The sequence below is a fragment of the Pan troglodytes genome, chromosome 2, assembly GCF_028858775.2.
Source record: "Pan troglodytes isolate AG18354 chromosome 2, NHGRI_mPanTro3-v2.0_pri, whole genome shotgun sequence".
NCBI lineage: Eukaryota > Metazoa > Chordata > Mammalia > Primates > Hominidae > Pan > Pan troglodytes.
The window spans coordinates 138,035,882-138,060,330 of NC_086015.1; the positions used below are offsets into that span (position 1 = coordinate 138,035,882).

General features: G+C 48.9%; 1 protein-coding gene across 1 annotated transcript in view; it reads left to right on the forward strand.

Moving 5' to 3' along the window:
• The first annotated feature begins 649 nt into the window (after nt 1-649).
• The window catches only part of EPHB1 (EPH receptor B1), a 467,125-nt gene continuing 443,325 nt past the window's right edge, over nt 650-24,449 (forward strand). The window contains exon 1 of the mRNA XM_001151617.7: nt 650-1,079. Within this exon, the coding sequence (XP_001151617.1) occupies nt 1,022-1,079 (58 nt within the window). The 5' untranslated portion in view covers nt 650-1,021. The remainder of the gene's footprint in view (nt 1,080-24,449) is intronic.

Below are 24,449 nucleotides of genomic sequence, written 5' to 3' on the forward strand. Positions count from 1 at the left end.
GAGCAAGTGCCCACAGGTTATCTGAACAGTATTCATTCTTTCGACGGACATGTACTATGCCTCCCACAGGCCAGGCACTGTTCTGTGAACTGTGGATTCTGTAGTGAACAAAATAGGCAAGAATCCGAAAATGGTGACCCCATTTTAATAAGGGGGAGACCCCACGATAAACAAAATCGATTAGTAAATACCAACCCATGCTAGAGAGTGAAGAGCTCTGGAGGAGAGGCACGGGTGCGCCCCTGGAGTTGCTCTAAACAGGGTAGGCAGGGTGCTCTTGTCACAGAGAAGATGAACGAAGGCTCATTTGATCATTTAAAGCGGATCCAGTCCTGGGTGGGATGTAAGGGCACGAGGCCTCCCCAGCTCCTTCGCTGGGCCCCCTATGTGGGGACAGGGTGAGTTGGGCGGGCCGCTGCGGTTCTCCGAGAGCACCACGAGGGGGAGCCCGGACCCCTCCTAGCGCCTTCCGAGCCCTCCCGCACAGCCTTGCAAGCAAAAGTTTTTCTTAAACTAACAATGCCAGTGTAAGGAGGTGCTCGCGCCTGATTGGCCGGGGGAATTTTGCAGGTTTGATTCCTTGATTGGACAGGAGGTGTTAGGGGTGGGGAGAGAGCTGATGGTGGGGGATCCCGCTCCCTCCCGCGTCAGTCTGGCCGGCTCCGTCCTCCCGTAGGCTCCGCTGTAGCTAGCAATGTGACACCAGGACGCACTCGCTCTCGCGCGCTCTCCCAGGCTCGTTCTCCCTCGCCCTCTCTCTCTCACACACGCACGCACACACCCACCTCTCCCATAAACACACACACACACATGCACACCCACACCCACGCGCGCCCGCACCGCCCCACGCGCACACACTCCTGCCCACGCCCACGCAGCGCTCCGGGAAGTCCGGTCCGGGCGAGAGCGCGAAAGGATACCGAGAAGCCACCCGCGGAGAGCGCAGCGGCGCCCTGGGACGCGGCGCTCTCCCGGCGCTGCTGCCTCGGCTTGGTCTCGGCCTGGGGGCCGCCGGCCGGCGATGGCCCTGGATTATCTGCTACTGCTCCTCCTGGCATCCGCAGTGGCTGCGATGGAAGGTAACGTACCCTCCACGGAGCAAGTTGGCTGCTGGTGCCGGCCGCCTCGGGACTGCTGTGCTCCGCGGTTCGCGGGGTTCCTCTGGCTGCTTTGCGGTGCAGGCATCCCGGGACCCGAGGGCGAGGAGGTTTGGGAGCCTCGGCCGCTGCCGAGCGCGGGGCTTGGGCGGCACCCACCAGAGCGCCCCCGGCTGGCTCTTAGCGCCCGAAACTGGCTCGCGAGTCCCCCGGCTTCCTCGCCCCGGCACTCCCTAGTAGCCTCGGTCTCCCGCAGCCCCCGCTCGGAGAGCTCGGAGCCCGCTGCATTGCGGTGCATGCTCCTTAGCTCTGGGGCAGAGCCAGAGCTGGGCGTTGGGGAGAAAGGGGTGCCTCTGGCCATCCGGCTCCTGGAGTACTGGCGCCCGTCTGCTCCCAGGCACGGATACGCTTCTGAGCAGCCGCGCGCCACCTCCTTTTCCCCAGCTCGCAGTCCACGGGCTAGTGGACTCTGCTTGGCGTGCAAGCACTGCGCGCGGGGGCCGGAGAAGCTCTGCCGTGGTATCCCGCAAGTGGCCGCCGAAGGAGAGGGGTGGAGTTCATTGGCCGTACCCTTGGGGACCAGTCTGGTGGTCCGGGCGCCTGTGGGACTGCACGTTTCCAGGGTCAGTCGGGGAGAGGTGGAAACCCTTTTCGCCTCTTGAGCCTTGGAACAGGAGTGGGCTGGGGTGAGTGGTCGGTCCTACCTAAAGTCTCCCAGCCTCTCCACCACCCCGGAGAGGATACTCGGCGGCCGGGAGTCGTCGGGCAGCGTCACTCTCTGCCAGCTCAGACTTGGCGGTGCCTCCGGCTTGGTGGCTGGGAAAGCGCGCTCCAAAGACACCGTGCCCGGCGCGGCGGGGAGCCTGGGCGCTCGGTAGCGCTCGCGAATCCCTGTGGGAAATCCCGGCCCAGCTCCCCGCCTCCCGCCCCTTCCCCCGCCCCTGTTCTTTGCAGCCTAGCAGCGGCCGCGGCAGCTTCCTGGGAACACAGCTCCGCGGGAGAGCGGAGTTGGAGTTGTCGGGAGAAAACCAACTCTAGGGGTGATGCGCTGCCGCAGTCCGGCTAGCAGCCCCACTTTCCGGTGTCCTGCTCCGGGTGGGACTCCTCTGGGGGACTCCAAGCCGGGGAGGAGCAGCTCTTGGCGACCGCGCAGCGTTCCCATCTGGGAGCTCGCTCCGCTTGTTACTCGTTCCTCGCGAAACTGTGACCGGTTGCCCAGTGGAAACTCCCCCAAACACGATGGTTTGGTGCCCCCCGCCATTCCGGAAAGCTCTGCCCTTCTGGAAGTGAAGCTGGAGGGGCATTCCGGGCCCTGAGGCGCGGCTAAGATTCCCTTCCCTTTTGGCGAAGACCACAGCATCCCACGTTTGTTCTGGTGGCGGCGTGGGGGTGCGGCGATTAATGCCTAGAAAGCTCTCGCTTGCTTTTCCGAAGGTGGCTTTTTGTCTGCCCTCAGTCTCCTGCTGCCCTCAGGGACTGCTGGGCTTTGTAGGGAGGGGAGCAAGGAGGGGTTTGCTTTTTGGAACGTGCAGGAGAAGACTGGAGCCGTGTGGAGTGCCGTCAACACCCTGGCGCAGGGATGCCTGGGTTTGACTTATTGAGAGACACGTGTGGGAGCAGTTGAAATTGGAAATTCAAGGGGATATATACCCCCAAACCGGGCAGGAAAGCCAGGGTGAGCGCATTTGCAAGGGCAATTCCAGACTGGACTTGCAGCATTGGGGTGGCGTCATGCAGGTCCGAGGCTCGGTCCGGCCCGCGGCTCTTTGCGCCCCCAGAGATTCAGTGGCCGGGTCTCAGAGGAGATGGGTGCCCACTTTGGGGAGCGTGCTCTCGGCATTGGGTTCCTGTGCATGCAAGCGAAGTAGTTTGGAGAGCAAACGTATGGAAACACAGCAGGCATGAGGACGTGGTCAGTTTCCTCCCTGCCCCTCTTCTTGCCTAGCCAGAGGTCCCTGTCTGCTTGCCGGAAGCTGCCCGCGGGTGCCATTGTGTCAGAGCCCAGCCAGGTAGGCAGGGCCCTGACGCCCAGGCCTTCCGGAGCCACTTACCCCCGGTGCGGTGGCTTCCCTTGCTGCAGCCTGGAAACTTTGCCAGTGGCCTGACAGGAAGGAGCCTGACTCTGTGGGCTGAAAATCTCTCCAGCAAGGGTTAAAAGAAACGCGACATTCAGCAGAATATTAAAGCAGCCCCCTGGTCCCTACTCAGTACGCAGGGATATTACACACCATTCACTCCCTCCTCTCCTAGAATGAACACAGGCAGGCTCATTTTCTACTCTCTACACACGGAGCCGCCTTCCCGACTGCCTGGCTGGGTTGGGGCCAGCGTTATTTGTCTCGTGATGAGTGAGGAATAGTGATCAGAAAGTGGATCAATGAGCTGCCTACGGAGAGCAGGTCCCTCCCAAACTCGGCTGTGGTCAGGGGGCGCCTCTCCCTGCTGATTTCAGACTCTCATGTGTCTGTCTGCTTTCCCCTGGGGTCTGCGGTGGAATTTCAGTGAGGCATTGCCATCCAGGGCAAATTGCTCTGAGGCCAGGCGGGCCCTCAGCCCAGGCCAGGGCAGGGACAAAGGGACAGTGACAATCATGGGCCAGGTAAGGAGATGTGGCCAGAGGAAGGCAGGGCCCTAAGACACCCCCTGCCTGGGTGGAAGGAGGGAGAACAGGGTCTGGTTGTTGGCCAGAGGGGCAGAGGAGGGGAGGGGAGGGGGCTCAAATTCTCGTAATCAGGCAGGAGGACTGTTGGCTTAGGGTGTAGGAAACCCAGACTGAAAAAAAGCTCCTCTTCCCTCCTTTCCCCCCACACTCCCGCATTTCCAGCCAGTTCTGCTGTGTGAGGAGAGAGATGCCACTACAAGGAAAAGATTTGCTGGGGCTAAGTCTGTCTTCAGAAGGGAGTAAGGCAGGCTGTGGTGGCAAGAATGCTGACATCCTCCTGCCTTCTGGACACAAAGCCAGGCCTCTTTGCTCAGCGTCCTGACAAACAACTGCCTCTTCAAGCCCACCGGTGCCTTTTCCCACCTGCTCTGAGAGCTTGTTGAGAATGGGCTGCTGGTGTCTGTGAAGCGAAGGCAGCTGCTTGCATTCTCTGAGCTGCCCCTTGTCTTGTGCCCTTTGGGATAGGATCTGGAAACCTGGGCTTCTCTGGAGGCTTTTCTACAGCAGCAGAGGACATCCACCTTCAGAGAGAGGCATCCCTGGACTAAGCACATTGGCCCTCCTGGGAGGCAGCAACCTGAAATTGCTAACTACTCGTAGCATTCTCCCAACCCCACTCCCTGTGTCCAGGGAGTACCCATGCACCTGCAGAAGGCCTCAGAGTGTGGCACACTGGCTGATGGGAATACTCCCAGGAGACCTGCTCTTTTGTGTAGCCTAGAGTGAAGTCCTGGCCCTGGCACCCTTGGATGTCCACATGTATTTGAGTAGTAGATTTCTCAAGGGTTGACAAGTAGTGGGTTCCCAGTAGGCATTGCTGATGCATGAGTGCACGACTAAATTACTGTGCCCCTTTGTGGCGTGCCCCAACGTGAAATGCTAGGGCACTGAATTTCACTGTACGCATTTTGGACACAGTTACATTTCCATTACATGTTTGTGGTGGAAAACCCCAAACTAAGCCCACGTGTCTTCAACAGGCCACAAGGCTAGGCAGTGATTGGCTGTTTCTGCATTTTCTGTTAATATTTGTTTGCTGTGTGTGCATCTGTTTTTGGTGTCCATGAACGTGCTTGAGCCTACAAGCAGTAGCAGGCACCAAAGATTTTTAAAAATGTCTGAGAAAGAAAAGCAAATTTGAGAAAATTCCATGTATTAGCTGATTTTATTTTTTGTGCAAAGTGGAACGATCACCATTACTCAGTGTTTGTGGAGCTGCCTCCTCAAGCCACGCATGGAATGCTGGCGAGGGAGGGCAATGCAGCTCTGGGCAATGGCTTGGGAAAAGTCTTGGCAATGTAAACAACTGCAGAGGCCCAGACTCAGTCCCAGCTCAAACCTTCTGGGTTAGTAGAAGAGAGCTGCCAGCAGCTTGTGATGCTCCCGAGCCTGGGGAGGGCCTGCTAGGTCACACAGTGTCCGGCTCCAGCCCCTTCTGCCTTCTATTGACTTGTGCAACCCAGACCCAGATCTCAGAGCCCCTACTTTGTTTTTTCACAAGAATGGGTACCGATGACCAAGGTGTGCTATAAGAAAAGCCCATGAGGCAGAGGCATGGTATGGTTCTCATTTAATTTTACCCATTGAGAAGTAATCTTTGATAAAGCAAATAGGACCAAAGAAGAAGGGTGATGCTAGGGGACACAGGACAGCACCATGACCCCCTCCTCTGGATCTAGCATGTGTGCTTCCTATTTAGTAGAAACTACATGTTCTTTAGTTGCTTGAATAAATTTTGTGAACTCGGGGCAATGAAAGGAATATATGGGTCAGGAGGGAGGTCTGGCCATGAGGATGGAGATGAAATCAACATGGGTGGTGACAGATAGCAGGATCATGAGGCCAGAGTACTCCACCTGCCTTTTCATCTCCCAGCTCTGTTGCTTGGAAAAATTACCCAGTCCACCTGGCCAGTGTCTTTCTTGGTTGAGTGGGTCATGTTGCCCACTTATTCCAACTATAGGAGTAGGGACAAGTAATACCCAATATAAGGACACACTCTGTACTAGATTAAAAAGAAAGTAAGATGCTATTAAAATCAAAGATACGTTTATATTACTAAATTTAAAATAATATATAGCTAATCCTTAAATGTTCTTAGTATCACTAAGGCTTAGATGTGTAGTGTTTTTCTAGCATGGGCAAAAGGTAGGGGCAATTTTGGAAGCCCAAAGAGGGGAATACCAGCTCAGGTAGTGTTTCCCAGACTGCAGGTAGTATGTTACCTGGGCAGTTTGCTACAGACTCCTGGGTCCTAACCCTAAAAGCTCAGCAGTTTTGGATGGATCCTAAAAATCAGCATTTTAAGTGGGCTTTCCTGGAGATCCTGATGTATGTGCTTCCTGGAAACACTGCCAAGGGGAATGTTTCTAAACCAGGTTGCAGTCAGAAGTCCTAATAGGTCTTGCCCAACTCTGCATTTGCTGAATCAGAATGGCCCGGGGATCTGCATTTTACCAAAGGGCCCCAATGATTCACATGCAGACAGCCTGGCACCAGTATATTTGGAAACTGCTGATGAGATCTAATTCACTTAATCCTTACAAAACCTATCAGGTAGGTATTATTATAATCAACTCCTCTCCCACTTTTTAGATGAGAAGACTGAGATATATAATAGTTGAGTAATTTGATAAGGTCACACAGCTAGTAAGTGGCCAAGCCTGGATTTGAACCCAGGCAGTCAGGCTCTGTAGTCTATATTTTTAGCCACTTTGCTCCACCACTTTTGAAGGCTTTGCATGAAGGAAGACTCATATCAGCTGGAATCTAGGGGAGGGAAGGGTTCTAGTGCTGACTCTGCCACTGGGCATTGGAGACTTCATTGACTCACTGGGGGCTTAGGTTTCCATGGTCATGCAAGAAGAGATGAGCAAAATGTTCAGACAACCTCAACACTTCAAATCAAGCTCCAGTTTCCATGTAGCTCTGTCTCTGCACCTTCCTCCTAACTCCACTATTCCCACCCCTATTGCAGCCCTATACACTCATAGACACAGGGCTGGAGACCTGTCCTGCAGCCTTTCTAGTAAGGACTGGTATATTCGTTCCTCTCTCTGCCCTGACCAGCCCTTCCAAAGAAGAAATGATCAGCAGAGAAGTGTCCCCAAAGGAGATGAACCTGGGACCCCTATGTGTTCTGGGGGCAGCAGAGGGGGCACACCGAACCCTTACCTGTCCTCCATTGACTGTCAAGAGCGTGTTCCTGCACCTGGATTCCAGGAGTCTGCATTCCTTGGAAGAGCTCTTTTTATGTTTCCCTCTTATGCACTAGCCACTTACGCAACTTGAATATTTCTGTCAGATTTCCATGTCTCCAAAGATGGTGGAGAAACAGAGCATTCGATGTCTGCCCTTCTGAGGAAATGACTGTAATAATAAAGTAACACCTTCGGAAAGATTTCATATTTAAAAGCAAAATTTTGCATGAGAAATTCTTCAGCTTCTTCTGCAGATTCCATTTCAAGTGGCAGCTGTAGGTGGGGCCCTTGGGTCAGAGTGCTTAACTATGCTTGGGTGGAGGGCATTGAGTGGTGAGGTCAGGACCGTCTGCTCCATCAAAGGTCCCTGATATCTGATGTATTAGAGCCACTTTGCTGGCTTTTGTTGATCATTCCCCTGGGGGTTAGAAAGTTGGGAACACACTTTCCAGGGAGGCCTGGAGGGCAGTGGGTTGGTTCTTCTTTGTTGATGGAAAACCACTTTCTATCTGACTTAAAGTACAGGAAGCAAACAAGTGCACGGTTAGCTCTGTCCCTCCTTGTGCCTTAGTTTTCTCATTGTTAAATAGACTGGAGGAAGGATCATTATGGTAGAGAGAGTAGCAGGGACTTGGAGTGGGTGCACACCCCAGGGTAGAAGCAGTGGTAGAAGCAGGGGCTGACAGGCCGGGCGCGGTGGCTCATGCCTGTAATCCCAGCACTTTGGGAGGCTGAGGCGGGCGGATCACGAGGTCAGGAGATTGAGAGCATCCTGGCTAACACAGTGAAACCCCATCTCTGCTAAAAAAAACAAAAAAACAAAAAAATACTGTGCCACTGCACTCCAGCCTGAGTGACAGAGCGAGACTCTGTCTCACGAAAAAAAAAAAAAAAAAAAAAAAAGCAGGGGCTGACAATTGTAGATAAAGTCCAATCTGAGGCATGGTGACCCTTTGGCAAATCATGGGTGGGGCATGGATCCTCATAGCCTGTCAGGGGTTCTGTAGGAAGCAGCTCAGGATCTGATTTTCAGACATCAGGGATCAGAAAGAATGAGCTTAGCCAATATCAAGAAGACTAAGTGCCCTCCATGAGAAAGCCTAGTGCCCTCCACGAGGAAGACTGTATTCTAGGGACCTCCCACTGGCCAGCAGCAGGCCCAGGCTTGTGCAGGTGGTGCAGACAGGATTGAGGTCATGGTCCCCACTGGTACCATGTAGCATTATCTGCCAAATGCCTCTCACTGTAACTGGCTTGTATGTTTACTTCTAACTTTGTGAATGAGAAGATTTCATTCTGACAGCCTAGCAAATGGGTTCATTATGCTCTCAGCCTTCTAGGGCAGGAAAAGCATCTTATTCATCTGCTCACTCACTCTCCAGCAAGCATGGAGTGCTAGCTCTGTGGGAGGATGCCCAAAGCTGAAGATCTGGGGGCCCTTCACTACACTATAATGACCCTGCTGGTGATTCAGGTTTCAAGATGATCTGCTTGCCAAAAGAGGGAAAAGGTGATAAAGAAGGTCCTGTTTCCCCCTCCATCACCAGTACAGATGTTTCTCCAGGTCAGGTGAAATCCCAGCACCTGCAGACAGCACCACTAGCAGCTGCTTAAGGAGGGTGCTCATGGAAGGTTCCCCCAGAGTTCTCTGTAACAGAACTGGGCCAATGTGGAAACACATAGGAGATTTTCTGAGAATTACCAGGACTCATTTCTGCCCACAGATTGCACCTGAGGCCCTGTGTCTCTCATCTCTCCCCTCCCACTTCCTGGCAGCAAGTGACAAAATGACTGTTTGAATTTAACCTCCTTGCTCTGCTTCTCCATTTCCCTGTGAAGGTGATAATGAACAGAGAAATGGGCAGAGGCAGGTGGCCAGAAAGGGAGGGGACAAGCGAGGGGAGCATGGGTCCAAGGCTGTAGCTTGGCAATAACTTCTGAGGTCCCTGGGACTGATTACGGGGGCCATGTAAGCCTGAGGGAGCCAGCAAGGGATCAGGCTTGTCTGCACAGTCTTGACATGACATGTCAGAAGCAGGACTGGAGGTCGGTTTTAGGGAAGGGAAAAAACTTTCCAGGAGTCCTACAGGCTGGCAATGCTGGATCCAGGATTAGATTATGCTCCCAACCACTCATTGAGCATTTGTCATGTGCTGGTCCCTTTATACATATTGGTCCCCATATCCTTTGTATCTAAGCATTTTTTTCTCCCATTTTACAGATGAGGTAGCTGAGGCTTTGAGAAGTTAACTGGCTCAAGAGAGAAGTTTCAAACCAAAGTTTGCCGAACTCCCTGGGCCTCTGTCTCCCAGTACAGTCACCTTTTCCATTTAACTTCGCTTATTTGTGAATTAAATCAGTGAGCATGTGTTACCCAGGAGCTGTCTATCCTTGTCCTGCCAGTTGCCATCAAAGGCACAGACAGTCCTGCTCTGGTGTCAATGCTCGGACCCTGTGGACAGGCTCTCTTCTCACTCTTTGGAGTTGTCCCACCTGTTCCACAGCTGGAGGAAAACTTTTTCCTTCTCGGTTTGCATTTCCCTGTTACACATTGCCTTTCCCATGTGCCCCTGCGAGTCAGACCCCCACTGTGGTCATTATTGGCTTTTTTTTTTTTTTTTTTTTTTTTTGCTGCATGTCTGTATTAGTCCATTTTCATGCTGTTGCTAAAGACATACCTGAGACTGGGAAGAAAAAGAGGTTTAATTGGACTTACAGTTCCACATGGCTGGGGAGGCCTCAGAATCATGGTGGGAGGTGAAAAGCATTTCTTATATGGCAGTGGTAAGAGAAAAATAAGGAAGAAGCAAAGTGGAAACCCCTGATAAACCTGTCAGATCTCATGAGACTTATTCATTATCACCAGAATAGCAGGGGGAAAGACCGGCCACCATGATTCAATTCCCTTGGCGTTGGTCCCTCCCACAACACATGGGAAATCTGGGAGCTACAACTCAAGTTAAGATTTGGGTGGGGACACAGCTAATCCATATCAATGTCCATCTAGATATTGTCTTTGATAAGCTGTGTTGCTTAGATGGTTGCAGTTGGCATCTGTGCCTGGATCTTGGTGGGTGTGTGTTGGGGGGAGGAATCAGGGCACAGCGCAGGTCTTCTGGTACTCCCTTCATAGGCTCACCTTCCAGAGGAAGGGCCAGCTGCTGCTTTTTGTTTTTGGGCACTTCTACGACTTCTTCTCTGTGGACTGTGTCCTGCTTACCCTTGGCCTGGGGCCATGTTGTTTCTTGAGCTCTGGCTGCTTTTATCCATCTGGCCAGGTGCAGACTTATGACATCAGAGGAGGACACTAGGATTTGGCATCAACTTTGAGCATGGAAGAACATGTGGGGGGATGTTGAGGAGAGAAATCCCTCAGCATCCTAGTCCTACTGGACAGTGGCCAGTCCCCCTTGGAGCCGTGGCAGTGGAAAGGGCTGAGCAGGAGGATGAGGAATAATTGCAGGTGGCTTCATTGACGGTGGCAGCAGAGAGAATACCTTATCTGTGAAAGGCAGCTGGGCCTTGCAGTTAATTGTTCTGTTGTTTTCCTCTTGGTATTTTTCCAGCACATCAACATAGGACCTTTGCCCTTGGCTTTCTCATTGACGCTGAGGCTGAAGCCGGGAGGTGAGCTGGGGGTGGGGGATTGGGAAGGGGCCTCATTCCAGGTGGTTTCACATGAATTCTTGGTGCTGAACTATCTGTGCAGGTTCCTCCAGGGCTGTCTGCTCCTGGGGGCCGTTGTCACAGGACCAGAAAGCCCATCCGGGGATGCTCTCAGCTCCTTTGACAATGCCTCCAAATGGTTTGGGATGGTGGAATGCAGGCTGTAAACTAGATGGCAAGGAACAAGGTGTCAGTATCAGAAAATCCACCGCATTTTGGACAGGTGCTCAGAGGCCTGGGGCAGGCACTGGTCAGAACACACTTTGGGTGTCAAACCATAATGTAGTATTTGGTTTAATCCTGGTCACACCACAGGTGTGAATCCATTGCTGGCTCCCTAGCACCTTCAGGGCCAATCATTGCAAGACCCTACATCACCTGGGTCCACCTTGCCTCCTGCCCTCCTGCCCAGCAGCACTTCCTTTCCCAGCTCCACACAGGTACATGTGTACACACACATGTCCACAGGTGCATGTGCTGCACAGCTGCACATGCCCTGGGCATCTCCTTAACTTCATCCACACAGAGGCCCTTCTGACTCATCTGTCCCATGTGCCTCTGGGTCTGCACCTGCTTGCTCTGTTTGTGTTGCATGTCTTACTGTTCTTTTCTGGCTAACCCTAAATTATTCTTCAGAATTCACCACAGTGATCGCTTCCTCCTGGAAGGCTTTCTCTCCTGTCCCACACTCGATTGGGTTGCCCTCTGGGTGCCCTCACAGCCGCCTCTGCTTCCCTCTATGGGATCACATTCCACACTGGTCTCCAGTTGTGTGTTTATTTTGCTGGGTACCCCACAGCTCCGTGAGCCTCTGAAGCATGGGTTCTATCCTGATTGTCATGGCATCCCCAGCACATAGCACCCCCAGCACACGGCACATAGGAGGTGTCAATAAGTATGACATAATGAATAAATAACAAGAAGGAAAAGATCAACAAACACTTAAAAACCTGAGATCATGTCCTATGTAGTCATTTAAAATATATCTGCAAATATTTTATACTCTTCCTATCAAAATGTGGAGCCTCATTCCTCTCCCCTTGAATATGGATTGGCCTTAGGACTCACTGTAATGAATGGAATATGGCAGAAGTGTTTCTGCATAACTTTGGAGTGAAGTCATAGAAGGCAACACAGTTTCCACCTAACTCTCTCTGTTTCTCCTGAAATACTTGCCATTGTCACCCAGATACCACATTGTCAGGAGACCCAGGTAACATGAAGGGGTCACGTAGAATTTCTAGCCCCAGCTCCAGCTCAAGTCCCAGCCCACAGCCAGCACGAGAAGCCAAGTGTGAATGAAAGAGTCTTCAGTTTGTTGCAACCCCATCCTTCCAGGCACCCCTGCTGACTCTGAGTAGGGAGAGCCAAGCTTTCCTCACAGAACACTGTCCAAACTGCAGATTCCTGAGCAAAATCAATGTAGTAATTGTGGAAAACCACTGAGTTTGGGGTTGGAAAAATTAATAACTGAAAATATTTTAGGAGGGGTAGGAGAACAATGGTTTAGATAAACCTAGAAAGGGACTTAGGGGAAGGGTGGGAAAGGGGTGGAGATATGATACCTCATTCATTCAACACTTAATAACAAATATTGTTAATCTCCTACTATGTACCAGGCAGTAGGCACAAAACCAGAAATATTACAGCCCTTGGGAGCATACATCCTATTGGGGGAACAGACAGGCATGAAAAAGACAAATAATGTACATATAATTTCAGGAAAGGGCTATAAAGGGAGTAAACAAGTGATGTGACTGAGAGTGATGGGCGCAGGCTTGGACAACTTAAAACGGGGAAGGGAGGCCCTCTCTGTCTGTGAATACTCGAAGTGCATTCTTAGCAAGTGGGCTTAGGTTTGCTCTGCACGGGAGATAGATTTTGGCTTGATTACAAAATTCTTTTCAGTCAAACTGAACCGAGATGGAATAGGCTGCCTTGAGAGATGATGCAGCCCCATCTCTGGGGTGTCCAGGTAAGGCCAGAGCCACTTCCAGACTTGAGAGCTCACATTCTACAGAGGTAAATGGGGAGTGAGAGCAGAGAGACCGAACTGCCAGCACTGCCTAGGAGCCACCAGTGTCACAAGTACTCACACAGAACACATTTATTGAGCATCTACTTGAGAAGCACTGTACTCGGAACTGAAAACACCAAGATAAAGAAGACACAGACTTTCCTTCAGGGAGCTCACTGATTAATAGACTGGTGGGGGAGACAGAGCCACGCAGACTACAGGCTGTAATAGGGCATGTGATAGACTCTGATGGATGCGGTATAGCAGTTTCACATCAGCTGCTAGGAGAAACCAAATGAGAGGGTCAGACTTAGAGTGGGAAGGATTTGGGGAAGGAGTGTGTGTGTGTGTGTGTGTGCGTGCGTGTGTGTGTAAGAGAGAGAGAGAGAGAGAGAGAGAGAAAAAAAAAGTTTGGGACTTTGGTTATGATTATATCCAGGGCAACAGTGCTGTCTCAGGACTGTCTCCCTGTTTTCATTCCTTAGTTCTGTGTCTGTATCTGTCAAGGTCCCAGCAGAAAACAGCACTCTCACAGGCTTTACTGAGGAGGATTTAATGAAAAGACTCTCTACAGAGGTGTGAACAACATTAAGGGAACCAATAAGGATGGGGATGTACCCAGGGACTGACAATAGTGGGAAGCCGATACTCCCCAAGGCTCTCAGAACCTAGCAAGAGCCACAGTGTGACAGAGGAGCTCCCTGACGGAAATGAGACATAGAGAAATGCAGCTGCTGCCCAGATCAAGCATGGAGGGTGAAGGAGGAGGGTTTGTATTCCTTGAACCCTTTCTCCTCCTCTTAAACATCATCTGCCAGCACCTCCCATGATGAATTCAACAAGAAGGCAGAGGGCATGAAAGTCTGGTTGATGAAGTTCATAGAGGTCAGAGGCATAGAAAATGGCAAAAAAAGTAGAGAATGGATCTGCAGGGATGAATGGAGACTAATCAGCACAGTCACTTATGTTGACTTCATCCTCAGACAGGCTTTCCCATGAGATGTTCATGTGGCTGCTGGCAGCCTCAAACTCATATCCTCTTGAAACTTCAGCAGAAACATAAATTCTTGCTCCCCGTAGCTCTAGCAAATGCTGAAGAAGTTTTGTCTCCTGGGCTTCCCTTGGGTCCTGAGCCTCTCCATGAGCCAAACTCCATTACCAGGGTGATTGAAATACACTCATTGGCCAGGCTTGGGTCATGTGTCTATGAAACTCTATAGCTGAGGGGGAAGGGCTAGCTCAGACCCATCAAGCTGCCTGGCCTGAGATGGGGGAGAGCTGGTCACAAAACTGTCAGGGTGCTTGTCCAGGAGAAGCAAGAATGAGTGCTGGGAAGGCATTCTTGCCATTGATAGGCCACACCTATCAATCTTCCTGGGACAGCTAAATTATGCAACCGAGTAAGAGAGATGGTATGTCCAATAAAGGAAAGTATATGGATTCTGGACAGAAGAAGGAGGTATCTGTGGCTGTGATGGTCCTGAAGATGAAGAGATGGGGAAACAGAAAGTGATGGGCAAGTTAAAAACCCAGGAAGGGAGGTCTGGAGACAGCTGGACAAATAGGTTCTTTCTTGATGGGATGTTCTGTATCTTCCTGAGCATCATGATCAAATTTAAAGTGCTGAATAGGCAGATAGCAGTGGTGTTTGGTTAAAGGCAAAGTGATTTTTGGATTAGGGCATCTCAACTAGACTGAAAGAGGAGGGTTCCTATTTAGGGGCAAGATGAGAAGAACAATGGGCGAAGAGCCATAATTTCTCACTGTAATCCCCTGGTTCCAATGTAGATACCAGAGCATCTGAATTTAACCACTGCATTTAAATTTGATATCCATTGGAGAACAAGAATGAAAGAAATGCATACTCATAGGTACAATGAGCTGGCTCATTTCCCTTCTTTTTCACTATTTCAATCATGGCCTAGTCTCACCTGGAATTTCCATTTTGCATCAGTAGAATATTTATTCACAGTTTTTGATGTACTTTTTTCCCCTAGGTTTTGAGTCTTGTATAAGATGGCAGATCTTCAAAGTCATTTGCAGACTACTTTTTTCATACCTTGGATATCTCTTTCTCATTTGAGAGAGAGAGTGATCTAAAATGTACTTAGAATTTATCAGAAGAAGGCTCCATTTGCCCTTCCAACTTCCCTGCTCTTGGCTCCAACTTTCTTCTATTCCCAGCTAAGCAGAAAAAGAACAGATTTTTAAAAAAAAAAACCACAGTAGCACAATGCTGCTGATCTGCATGAAAACCCGTGGCTTTCTTTTCCCAATCAGGAGAAAGTAATTTTCCTTTCACTCACCTGACTAACTTGTTCAGAGCATCTCCTCCTCACCCTTTTCTGATATCTTGCTGCTAAGTATTTGCCAATTCATTTGCATTTCAATGGTTCCTTAGCAACTATCATGCCCTCAGGATTAGGTACAAAGCTACTCTCTGACACAGACTGCCAGGGCTACATCGCCCTCTTTTATGGTGCTTGAGTTACCAAACCACGCCCTGCCTAGACATGAAGCACATTTACTAACAGCATCACGTGGATTCTGAATTATAATGCCATTACTCCCTGCCTTATCTGAGCATGCAGACTTCTGAGCAACCCTCGCACTGAAATGCCCCAGATAATCCAGTGGTTCCTGAAAGCTGCCCTCTGATATGTTTTCAGAAAGAGAGTCACAGATCTCAGCATTGGGAGAGAGTCCTATCTTTGGACAGGCAGCGAATTAGGTCCATTTAATGGATGTGGCAGCTGAGGTTCACTAAGGAGGAATGACTGCCACAAGATCAGGCAGGCAATTGGAACATGCCAAGGAGAGATGAGAGCTCAGGGCACTGCTGCTTCCTAGTCCTTGCTCACATACTGCATCCTGCTAAGAGAGACCCATTTGTCAACTATTGTGAGCTTTCAACATAATGGAAGTTTTAACATAGGTATGTGACTCTGTTGATCTGAGGTCCTAGGAGATAAATCTTCTCACCTAACCAGAGCACAAGAGTAACTGCCCAAGTGAGTATGCAAATATGTATATCACCTGGTTTCTCTGGTTTTTGGCAGTTAACATTCTTTCCATTCACGGGCTTGAAGCGTGGGTAGCACAGGAGGAGTGTGTGTGTGTATGTGTGTGTGTGTGTATTTATGCAGATGATGTAGACAGACAGTGACACTGGACCATTTAGCAAATTAGAATATTCTGCCCTGAGTAGGTGGTGCTGCTTCTTTAACAGCACCAGGCCTCCACCACCAGGGCTCACTGGCATAGAACAGCCTGGCAAATGGAAGATGCTATTCAGGAAAGGACAATGAGAACAACGCTCATTCTACAGGAGGACTGACCTTTGCAACTCCCACTTCACGTTATTAAATATCTGGGAAAAGACTGAGAGAACAATTATAGTATTGTCATAATGTATCGGCGTACAAAGCAAGTGTTTCCAAGGAGGCTCTGGTTCAGCTGAGCTTGACAAAGCCGGGGACTCAGCTATAGCACTTACTAATTTAGAAGTTGTCTTCATTACTTACACCAGCTGAAAACTCCGAAAGTTTTGGGTGCAGTTCTGCCATCGTGGACTCCAGATAGGAATGGAAAGATAAGATGTTGGGAGCAAAGGGTGGGAGTCTTTGGGTTTCTATGTGTCTCTCTGCTAGGCTTGAGTGTGCAGTCCTAGTTGCAGCCATCTCTCTCTCTATATTTAGCCTAAGCCTAGCAGGGTACTGGTCCTCAGGGGTCCTCCTGAGTATTTGCTGAGTTGAGTTGGGTTAAAGACTTTCATAGGAGGGAGAGTGAGCGACTGCTTTTCCCCAGAAGGGGAGTCCCATAAAGGACTGTGAGGGCTCGTGTGGCCCCTCCCCCTTTCCCACATTCCCAGCTGATCTCTCACTTCCCACCTAGACATGCCCACAACACCCTCTGCACAGGTTAGCCTCCCAGGTGAGAATTCCACTCTCAGGTCTGGGGGCTGGGGCTGTGGTGTCCAGGTTCTCACTATCACAGAGTTCTTGCAGCTAAACCAGCATTTCTCAACCTTATTCCTTATTCTCATAGTTGCCCCTACTAAGAAGGTTTTTTTTTTTTTTTTTTTTCTGTGCTCTGTCCCCAGGCTGGAGTGCAATGGTGCGATCTCAGCTCACCGCAAACTCTGCCTCCCAAGTTCAAGCAATCCTCTGGCTTCAGCCTCCTGAGTAGCTGGAATTATAGGCGAGCACCACCATGGCTGGCTAATTTTTGTATTTTTAGTAGAGACGGGGTTTCACCATGTTGGCCAGGCTGGTCTTGAACTCCTGACCTCAGGTGATCCACCTGCCTCTGCCTTCCAAAGTGCTGGGATTACAGGCATAAGCCAATGCGCCCGGCCTAAGAAGCCTTTTTAAGACTTTTTTTTTTTTCCTGACCACCCCACACCCTGTGAATGTTAATAGCACAGATATTGTGGACATCTGTTCATGTACTGAGGCCCTTTGGTGGGCCACAAACCGTTATAAGATCTAAGACTTTTTAGTCTTCCTCCTTGCCAGGAATCAGTTTTCACCTTTGCTGAGAATGCATGATCTAAACACAATAAACCTGGCAGCGACTTAGTGGGCCCTCAGCCGAGTTAGAGCTCAGCTTTGCACCATCTATCTTTTCCAAATCAGTTTTACCCAGTATGGCCCTAAACAGTCGGAAAGGATGTCCACCTTAGCTGGTCCAGGAGGCCCCCTATTGAGCAGGTGTTAGCCCTGCTGTTGGATATCCTAGGGAGATCCAGAAGGACCCAGAGAAGGACGAGAGCACAGGAGTAACTCAGAAGCCTTGGGCAGGAGTGACTTGCCAGTAGGTGTGGAAGCATTTCAGGATTTTAACAAGTACGGACGGCTATGCCAGTGCCTACTCGCTGAATGTCTGCCCTGACTTCAAGGGATGTGAAAATAGTTACTTGAGTTGGGGTCCATTTTTGGAAAAAAAAATAGGCTTTCTTGAAGCATAATTTACATATAATAGGTTTTAGATGTACAATTTTGTGAGGGTTCACAAATGAGTGTGGTCATGTAGCCACCCTACACACCTGATGTAGATCGTTCTCATCACCCTCATGTCCCTTCACTGTCATGTGCCTCCCTTCACTGCTGACCCTTGGCAACCACTGATAAAATTTCTGGTTCTATTGTTTTGCTTTTCTAAAAGCTCATAGAAATGGAATCATAGAGTATGTGCTCTTTATTTGTTTGGCTCCTTTCACTTAGCATGAGTATTTGAGATTCATCCATTTTGTGGCATGTGTTATACTTTCTTTTTATTGCTGAGTAGCATTCCATTGCATAGATATATCACAACTGGTTTATCCATTTCACAGTTGGTGGACATTTGCTTATAGTTTTTGGCTTTTATAATTAAAGCTACTGTGAATATTTGAGTACATGTCTTTATGTGAACACAAAATGAAAAATAGGTGTTCATTTTGTTTGGGGAAATACCTGGATAATATGGTAAGTGTAAGGTTAACTTGGTAAGATACTGCCAGTCTGTTTTCCAAAGTGGCTGAAGTGTCTTGCATTTCCTCCAGCAGTGTATGAGACCCCCAGTTGTTCCACATCCTCACCAGCAGTTGGTATTGTCAGTCTTTAAATTTTAACCACCCTGGTGGGTGTCTCATGGCATCTCATCGTTTGTTTTCATTTGCATTTCCCTAATGTGTCTTTCATGTGTTTATTAGCCACTCATATATATTCTCCGATGAAATGGATGTTTAGATATTTGTCCATTTTTTTTGTTGGGTTTTCTGTTTTGGGTCTGCTTTCAACATGGACGGTTGTCTGGAGGTGACAGAGTGACCCCACTCACACTACTTCCAGACAATTTGGGTTGCCCTGTTGTGCCGAGAAGACATAATTTGTACCTGTGCTGGGTGGGTCTCATTCCTGGAAGTGGGGAAGAATGGGCCATGATCTTCTCAACATGGATGGTGGTTTATGATCAGGGAAGAAATATGCCCCCAAACAGGGGCCAGGACCTCAGAAAGTGGGCTTTTGTTAGGGGAGTGTGTGCGCCTCAGCAGGAAGCCATAATTCACATGACCTGGGATTGTGCTACTCTGTGTTTATTTCCCATACATTCCCTCCAGTTCCAATCTCATCTCCATCACACTGCTCAGTAGAAAGGAAGGGCATTCTCCTGCCTCTACTTGGCATTGCAGGAGCAGCTGTACCTCCATGGTGGTGGCAGCAGAAATCAGCTAGAAATTCCCAAGGGTCCTGCTTCTCCAGGGACAGGTATCTTTTGGTTTGGGGCTTTCTTTTAGAGAAGAAAAGTATAATTTTTCTGCACAGATTGTCCTGTGAATGGTGGTCTGAAACCATGCAGAGGAAGCACCCCCTAGCCCAGCCCTGGACTCTCAGGACTGGGCCCATTTGATAGGACACTGTGAGTGTCCGAGGCTGTTCATCACCTTTTTCTCAGCTGCTCTGACTCCCAAGAGGTTTCCAGCTTTTCTGGTTCTTGTTGCATTCAAGCCATAGAGAATGCCTTTGGCTCATTTCTTAGCTTTCAATGACAGTCTCAGGATTCTACAGGCTTTCCAACACTGGGGATGATGTAGGCACTTCAGCCATGTTTGCTGTTATTTGCATGATGACAATCAGTGATCACAGTAATCATGGGGGAGGTGACACATGACAAGGATGCAAAGGCTGCAGTGGTACCATCAGGGCCCATCAGCTGGGCCCTGTGTCACTTCCCACAAGCACCTTTTATGCTCAAAAGCAAAGATGCAGCTGATGCTGACGCTGCATCACTTCTGGCTCTGAGAAAAGCAGGCACCCCCACTGTCTGAGACTCCCTGAGGGCCCCCAGAGTCTACCCTGGGGCCTGGCACAGAGTAGGCACTTAGTAAATGATGGATGGATGGACTGAACTCCTGTCACACTGCCCAGGATCACTCAGGGAGAGGCTGATGCGCATGCCACCGTGGCAAGAAAACCAGGGACTTGTGGCAAACAGAAGCAATGGAAGCATAGGAAACCTGAATGTCTGGTTGTGGAGATCAGACTGATATACCTGTTGCTGGATGGAGATACCTGAAGATGGTTCAGGCAAGGAATCTGTCATTGAAGAGACTTTTTGCTAGGGTATACTTATGGATAAGCTGGGCCTTGAACATGTAGAGGGGAGAGTGATGAGGATGCATATCATGAGTGAGAAGTAGCAGAAGCAGAAGCAAGGAGAAGGGAAAGAAAAGGTACCTGAAATAGCAATTACATTCAAGTAAGTGCTCCGTGATATAGCCAGGGGCTCGGTGATGTAGGAGGTCAGGGGACAGTTAGTTTAGAGTGGGCTATGGTAACCAGGATGGCTTCCTGGAGGAGGAGGTACCTATTGAAGGTATAGTGGATTGATGCTGATAGAAAAGGCAGGGCATAGGAATTCTCTTCTCAACAGGCTTCCCTGTCCTGGGCCAGAATCATCGGAAATGGGGAACCTGCAGAAAAGCCTTCTTCAGTGACTTGTGCCTCTCTGTCTTGGACTTCCTGGCTCTAGAAAGCCCAGGAGGAGTTCCTGTGAGGGAAGGCTCTGCATCTTGTTGCGTCCCAAGTCCCAGGGTCCAGTTGCCATTGCAGACGAAGCTTCATTCAGAGGAAAGCAAGTGCATCTTGTGGTGGTCTGGACAGCTCTTCACAGACGGTCTTCTTTGGTGTCACCACTCGGTGTGTGGCCTTTGGGCCAGGGCTTGGGTTCCCATGGGAGTTTGTTAGAAATGCAGACCCTCAGGCCTCACCTCAAAACAACTAAATTCAGTTGTGCCTGGATCGAGAGTCCCAGTCTCTAAACTTCTGCATCAGGGAAGCAGCCTCTTTAAATAAATTAACAAACTTATTTTGAGCAATTTTTAAAAAGAGCTATCCTAGATTAAAGAATACTTAAGATTCATGACAAGTTAATGTAACAAATCCTATATTAAGAAATTGCTTTAAAGGATATGATTTGGACAACAAACAAAATTGGAATATAGCCTTCCAAAATTCAGGGAGTGGGTCTCCTTAGATGAAAATATTATAACAAAATGTTAATATTTCCAAATTTATAACTGCATTGTGGTCAAATAAGAGAATATTCTTGTTCTTAGGAAACAAATATTGAGGAATTAAGGAGTAAATGGCCATGATGTATGCAACCTGCTCTCAGGTGGCTCAAGGAGGAAAATAAACAGATGAATGTGTGAATATAATATAATAAATGTGTATATAATAAAATATATGTAATATCATATTATGATATATCCTATTGTACCATAAAATATATGTGGTGGGGAAAGAGAAGATGAAAAAGCAAATGTGGCAAAATGTTAAAAATTGGTGAATCAGGGTAAAAGGAATATGGGGGTTTCTGGTTCCATTCATGCAACTTTCTTGTGTGATTGCTATTTCTTTAAAATAAAAAGTTTAAGAAAACAGTGTGCCTTGTTTCAAAGTTTGATGGATGTTGCAAGTTGCCCTCTAAAAAGGCTGAACCAATTTATATTCCCACAATGCTGTGGAGGGTTGGTGCAGCTGTTTAATGTAGCTGTTTTTATTCAGCTATTTTGATGCCAGGGACTTTCTTTGATGGGGTCATATATCAGTTTTGACCTGGGGACATTTTGTTTTTTTCCAAATTTATTATGAATATTTCCAAAAGTATAGAAAAGTCAAAAGTATGCTGAAGTGAACACCCATGCCGCAGCCCCTGCCCCTAGTTTCAACAGTTGTTGTTATTGTGCCATATTTATTTATCAGCACACATTTGTTTTTTGGGGGGCATGGAAATTGGGATGCAGAAAGATTAAGTAACCACCAAAGGTAAATGCTGGGGCCACATGCCGTGTCCTCTGCACGTTGTCCTTCTGCCTCTGAGGTACTTCTGAATGGCTTCCTGAACAGATAGAACAGCTTTTTTTCTTTTTTCTTTTTCTGTTTCTGTTTTTTTTTTTTTTTTTTTTTTTTTTTTTGAGACAGAGTCTTGCTCTGTTGCCCAGGCTGGAGTGCAATGGTGTGATCTCGGCTCACTGCAATCTCCACGTCTTGGGTTCAAGCGATTCTCATGCCTCAGCCTCCCGAGTAGCTGGGATTATAGGCACACACCACCACAGCCAGCTAATTTTTTTTTTTTTTTTGTATTTTTAGTAGAGACGGGGTTTCACCATGTTGGCCAGGCTGGTTTCGAACTCCTGACCTCAAATGCTCCGCCCACCTCGCCTCCCAAAGTGCTGGGATTACAGGTGTGAGCCACCGTGCCTGGCTGGATTTTTTTTTCCTGAAGCAGTTGAGTGTTGGATTCAGACAGGTCTGGATTTGAATTCCACCTCTGACACTGAACAAACTACATAACCTCCCAGTTATGGCCTCTGTGTGTTCGTCCCGTAAGTGGGGATGGTGGTACTCACCTCACATGATCGTTGTGAGATAAATGAGATAAGGTGTTTAAAGCCCGTGGTAGTTATTAGTATTGTCATTTCTTCTGTATCTCTCTTTTCATTTGAAACAGATTCCCAGGCACCCTCCTCTGGGAAAATTGATCCCTAAATCATTCTTCTGCTTGCCAATACCTTGTCTGGCCCATCTATTGCTGGTGTGTAGTCCTTGCCTACTTCCATAGACTTGGAGGGCCAATGTTCTAAGCAGCTTAGAAAAGCTGATATTCAGGCACGTGTGCTGGGGCGATGTTCAGTAACCTGACATGACATATCATGGCCAAGAGTCGCAGGCGTCTCAGTGGTTAGGCAGCAGGGCTTCCTGGGGCACTCACCCTCAGTGTGAGCAGGTCTGGACGAATTCCTAGCAGACCCAGCAGAGCAAGGAAAGGGCCTGTGGACCACTGCTGCCTTCTCTGCCGTCTCCAGGACTTCCTCCCATCTCACCAGGATTCCAGTTTGTGGGAAAAGGGAGGAACAGGGACTAGGGTAAGATGAAGGAGGCAGTCACTTGGAGCAAAGTTTAAGGGGGCACCAAAGATTAATCAAGGTAAGTAATATATGAATGTAGTTTTTTTTAAAATCAAATTCTGTAAACCATGGACTATGGGCTGCCTGTTTTTGTAAATAAAAATAAAGTTTGAAGGCCCCAGTCAGCCCATTCCCCTCTCTGTGGCCCCAGGAATTGGGGGGCACTGGACAGTGTACTCACTGACATTTTCTCTCCTCTGTAGAACAATGTCAGTATTGCCTGCAATTCTAGTCGTCACAGCTCCTTCACCGTTTAGAGGGCCGGGTGCCATGGCTTTCCAGCACCTGGTTCCCAGGCTCTGGCCAGCGTGGCAGAGCTGAGGCCATGTGGAGGGCTGGAAGTGGGTGGCACACTTCCCTGTCCTGGCAGAGGAGTGCACATGGAGCTCTGTAGTTTCTGGCCCCACCGTGGCCTTAGACCTGAAGGTATGAATCCATGCAAGAGGCTGCTATTGGGAGTCAGAGAACTGGCTCACATTTACCAGCTGCGTGACCTTGGAAAGCCACCTAATCTCTCTGAAGTTTCATTCTCAGTTTCATTACCTGTCCATTGGGGATGATGTGGTCCAACCTCTTTCCCTTTGAGCTCTTCAGTAAGAGGTTGTTGAGTAGGAATCAGAGCCCATGTATGGGAAATGCTTTGTAAACTGGGATGTGCTCTGGAAACACAAGCTGTTCTTATAGTGGTGGTTACGATTGATTCTGGTGGACAGCTCCTGGCCCAAGCCTGGTGGAATGGTCATCCATAGAGGGAAATGAGATCCAATATCCCAAGCCCCTGCCCAGAGGGGGAAAGTGCAATGACTGGCAGTCGGGAGAACTGTCTGCCACATGCAGCCAGGTTCACAGACACCTCTTGAGGTCCTGTGCCTATGTTCCTACCCACTCTTCAAACAGGTGGCTTCTTAATGCTTTTCCCCGCCCCACTTCTGGCTCAGCTTGTGGAGTTCTCCATTCCACTGACTTTCCTAAGAGCCATGTGGAGAGGAAAGATGTGAAGAGGGAAGGCATGTCCAGGTACTGGGATAGGCCCCTTAGGTGACCATCTCACACTCCTAGGTGATTGTAAGGCAATGACTGGGGAATTCACTTTCTCTACCCCACTTTCATTTAACCCTTCATTCAACAAGAAGAGAAACCTACAGCCAGCTCTTGGATAATGAGGCTGAAAGTCCTTGGAACCCTGTTTAAGAGGCTGACAGGCAGGCAGCCTCCTTGGCTTAGGATGTATGACCTTATGGTATGTCCATGCTGCTGGGGACAGTCATAGTGTTTCTTTTTAAAATTTTATTTGTCCATAAGTAATTGGGGTACAGGTGGTATTTGGTTACATGGGTAAGTTCTTCAGTGGTGATTTGTGAGATTTTGGTGCACCCATCACCCAAGCAGTATACACTGCACCATATTTGTAGTCTTTTATCCCTTGCCCCCCTTCAACTCTTCCCTCTCTTACCGCAAAGTCCCCAAAATCCATTGTATCCTTGTTATGCCTTTGCATCCTCATAGCTTAGCTCCCACATATCAGTTTCCATTCCTGAGTTACTTCACTTAGAATAATAGTCTCCAGTCTCATCCAGATCACTGCAAATGCCGTTAATTCATTCCTTTTTATGGCTGAGTAGTATTTCATATTCTATCCTATATACTATATATATATCACAGTTTCTTTATCCACTCCTTAATTGGTGGACGTTTGGGTTGGTTCCACGATTTTGGAATTCTGAATTGTGCTGCTATAAACATGCATGTGCAAGTATTTCTTTCAAATAAAGACTTTTCTCTCTGGGTCTCTTGAGAGCCCTCCAAGCATCTGGCCCCTCCCCTTTCAGGACTGTGTTTCGAGGTGAGCAGA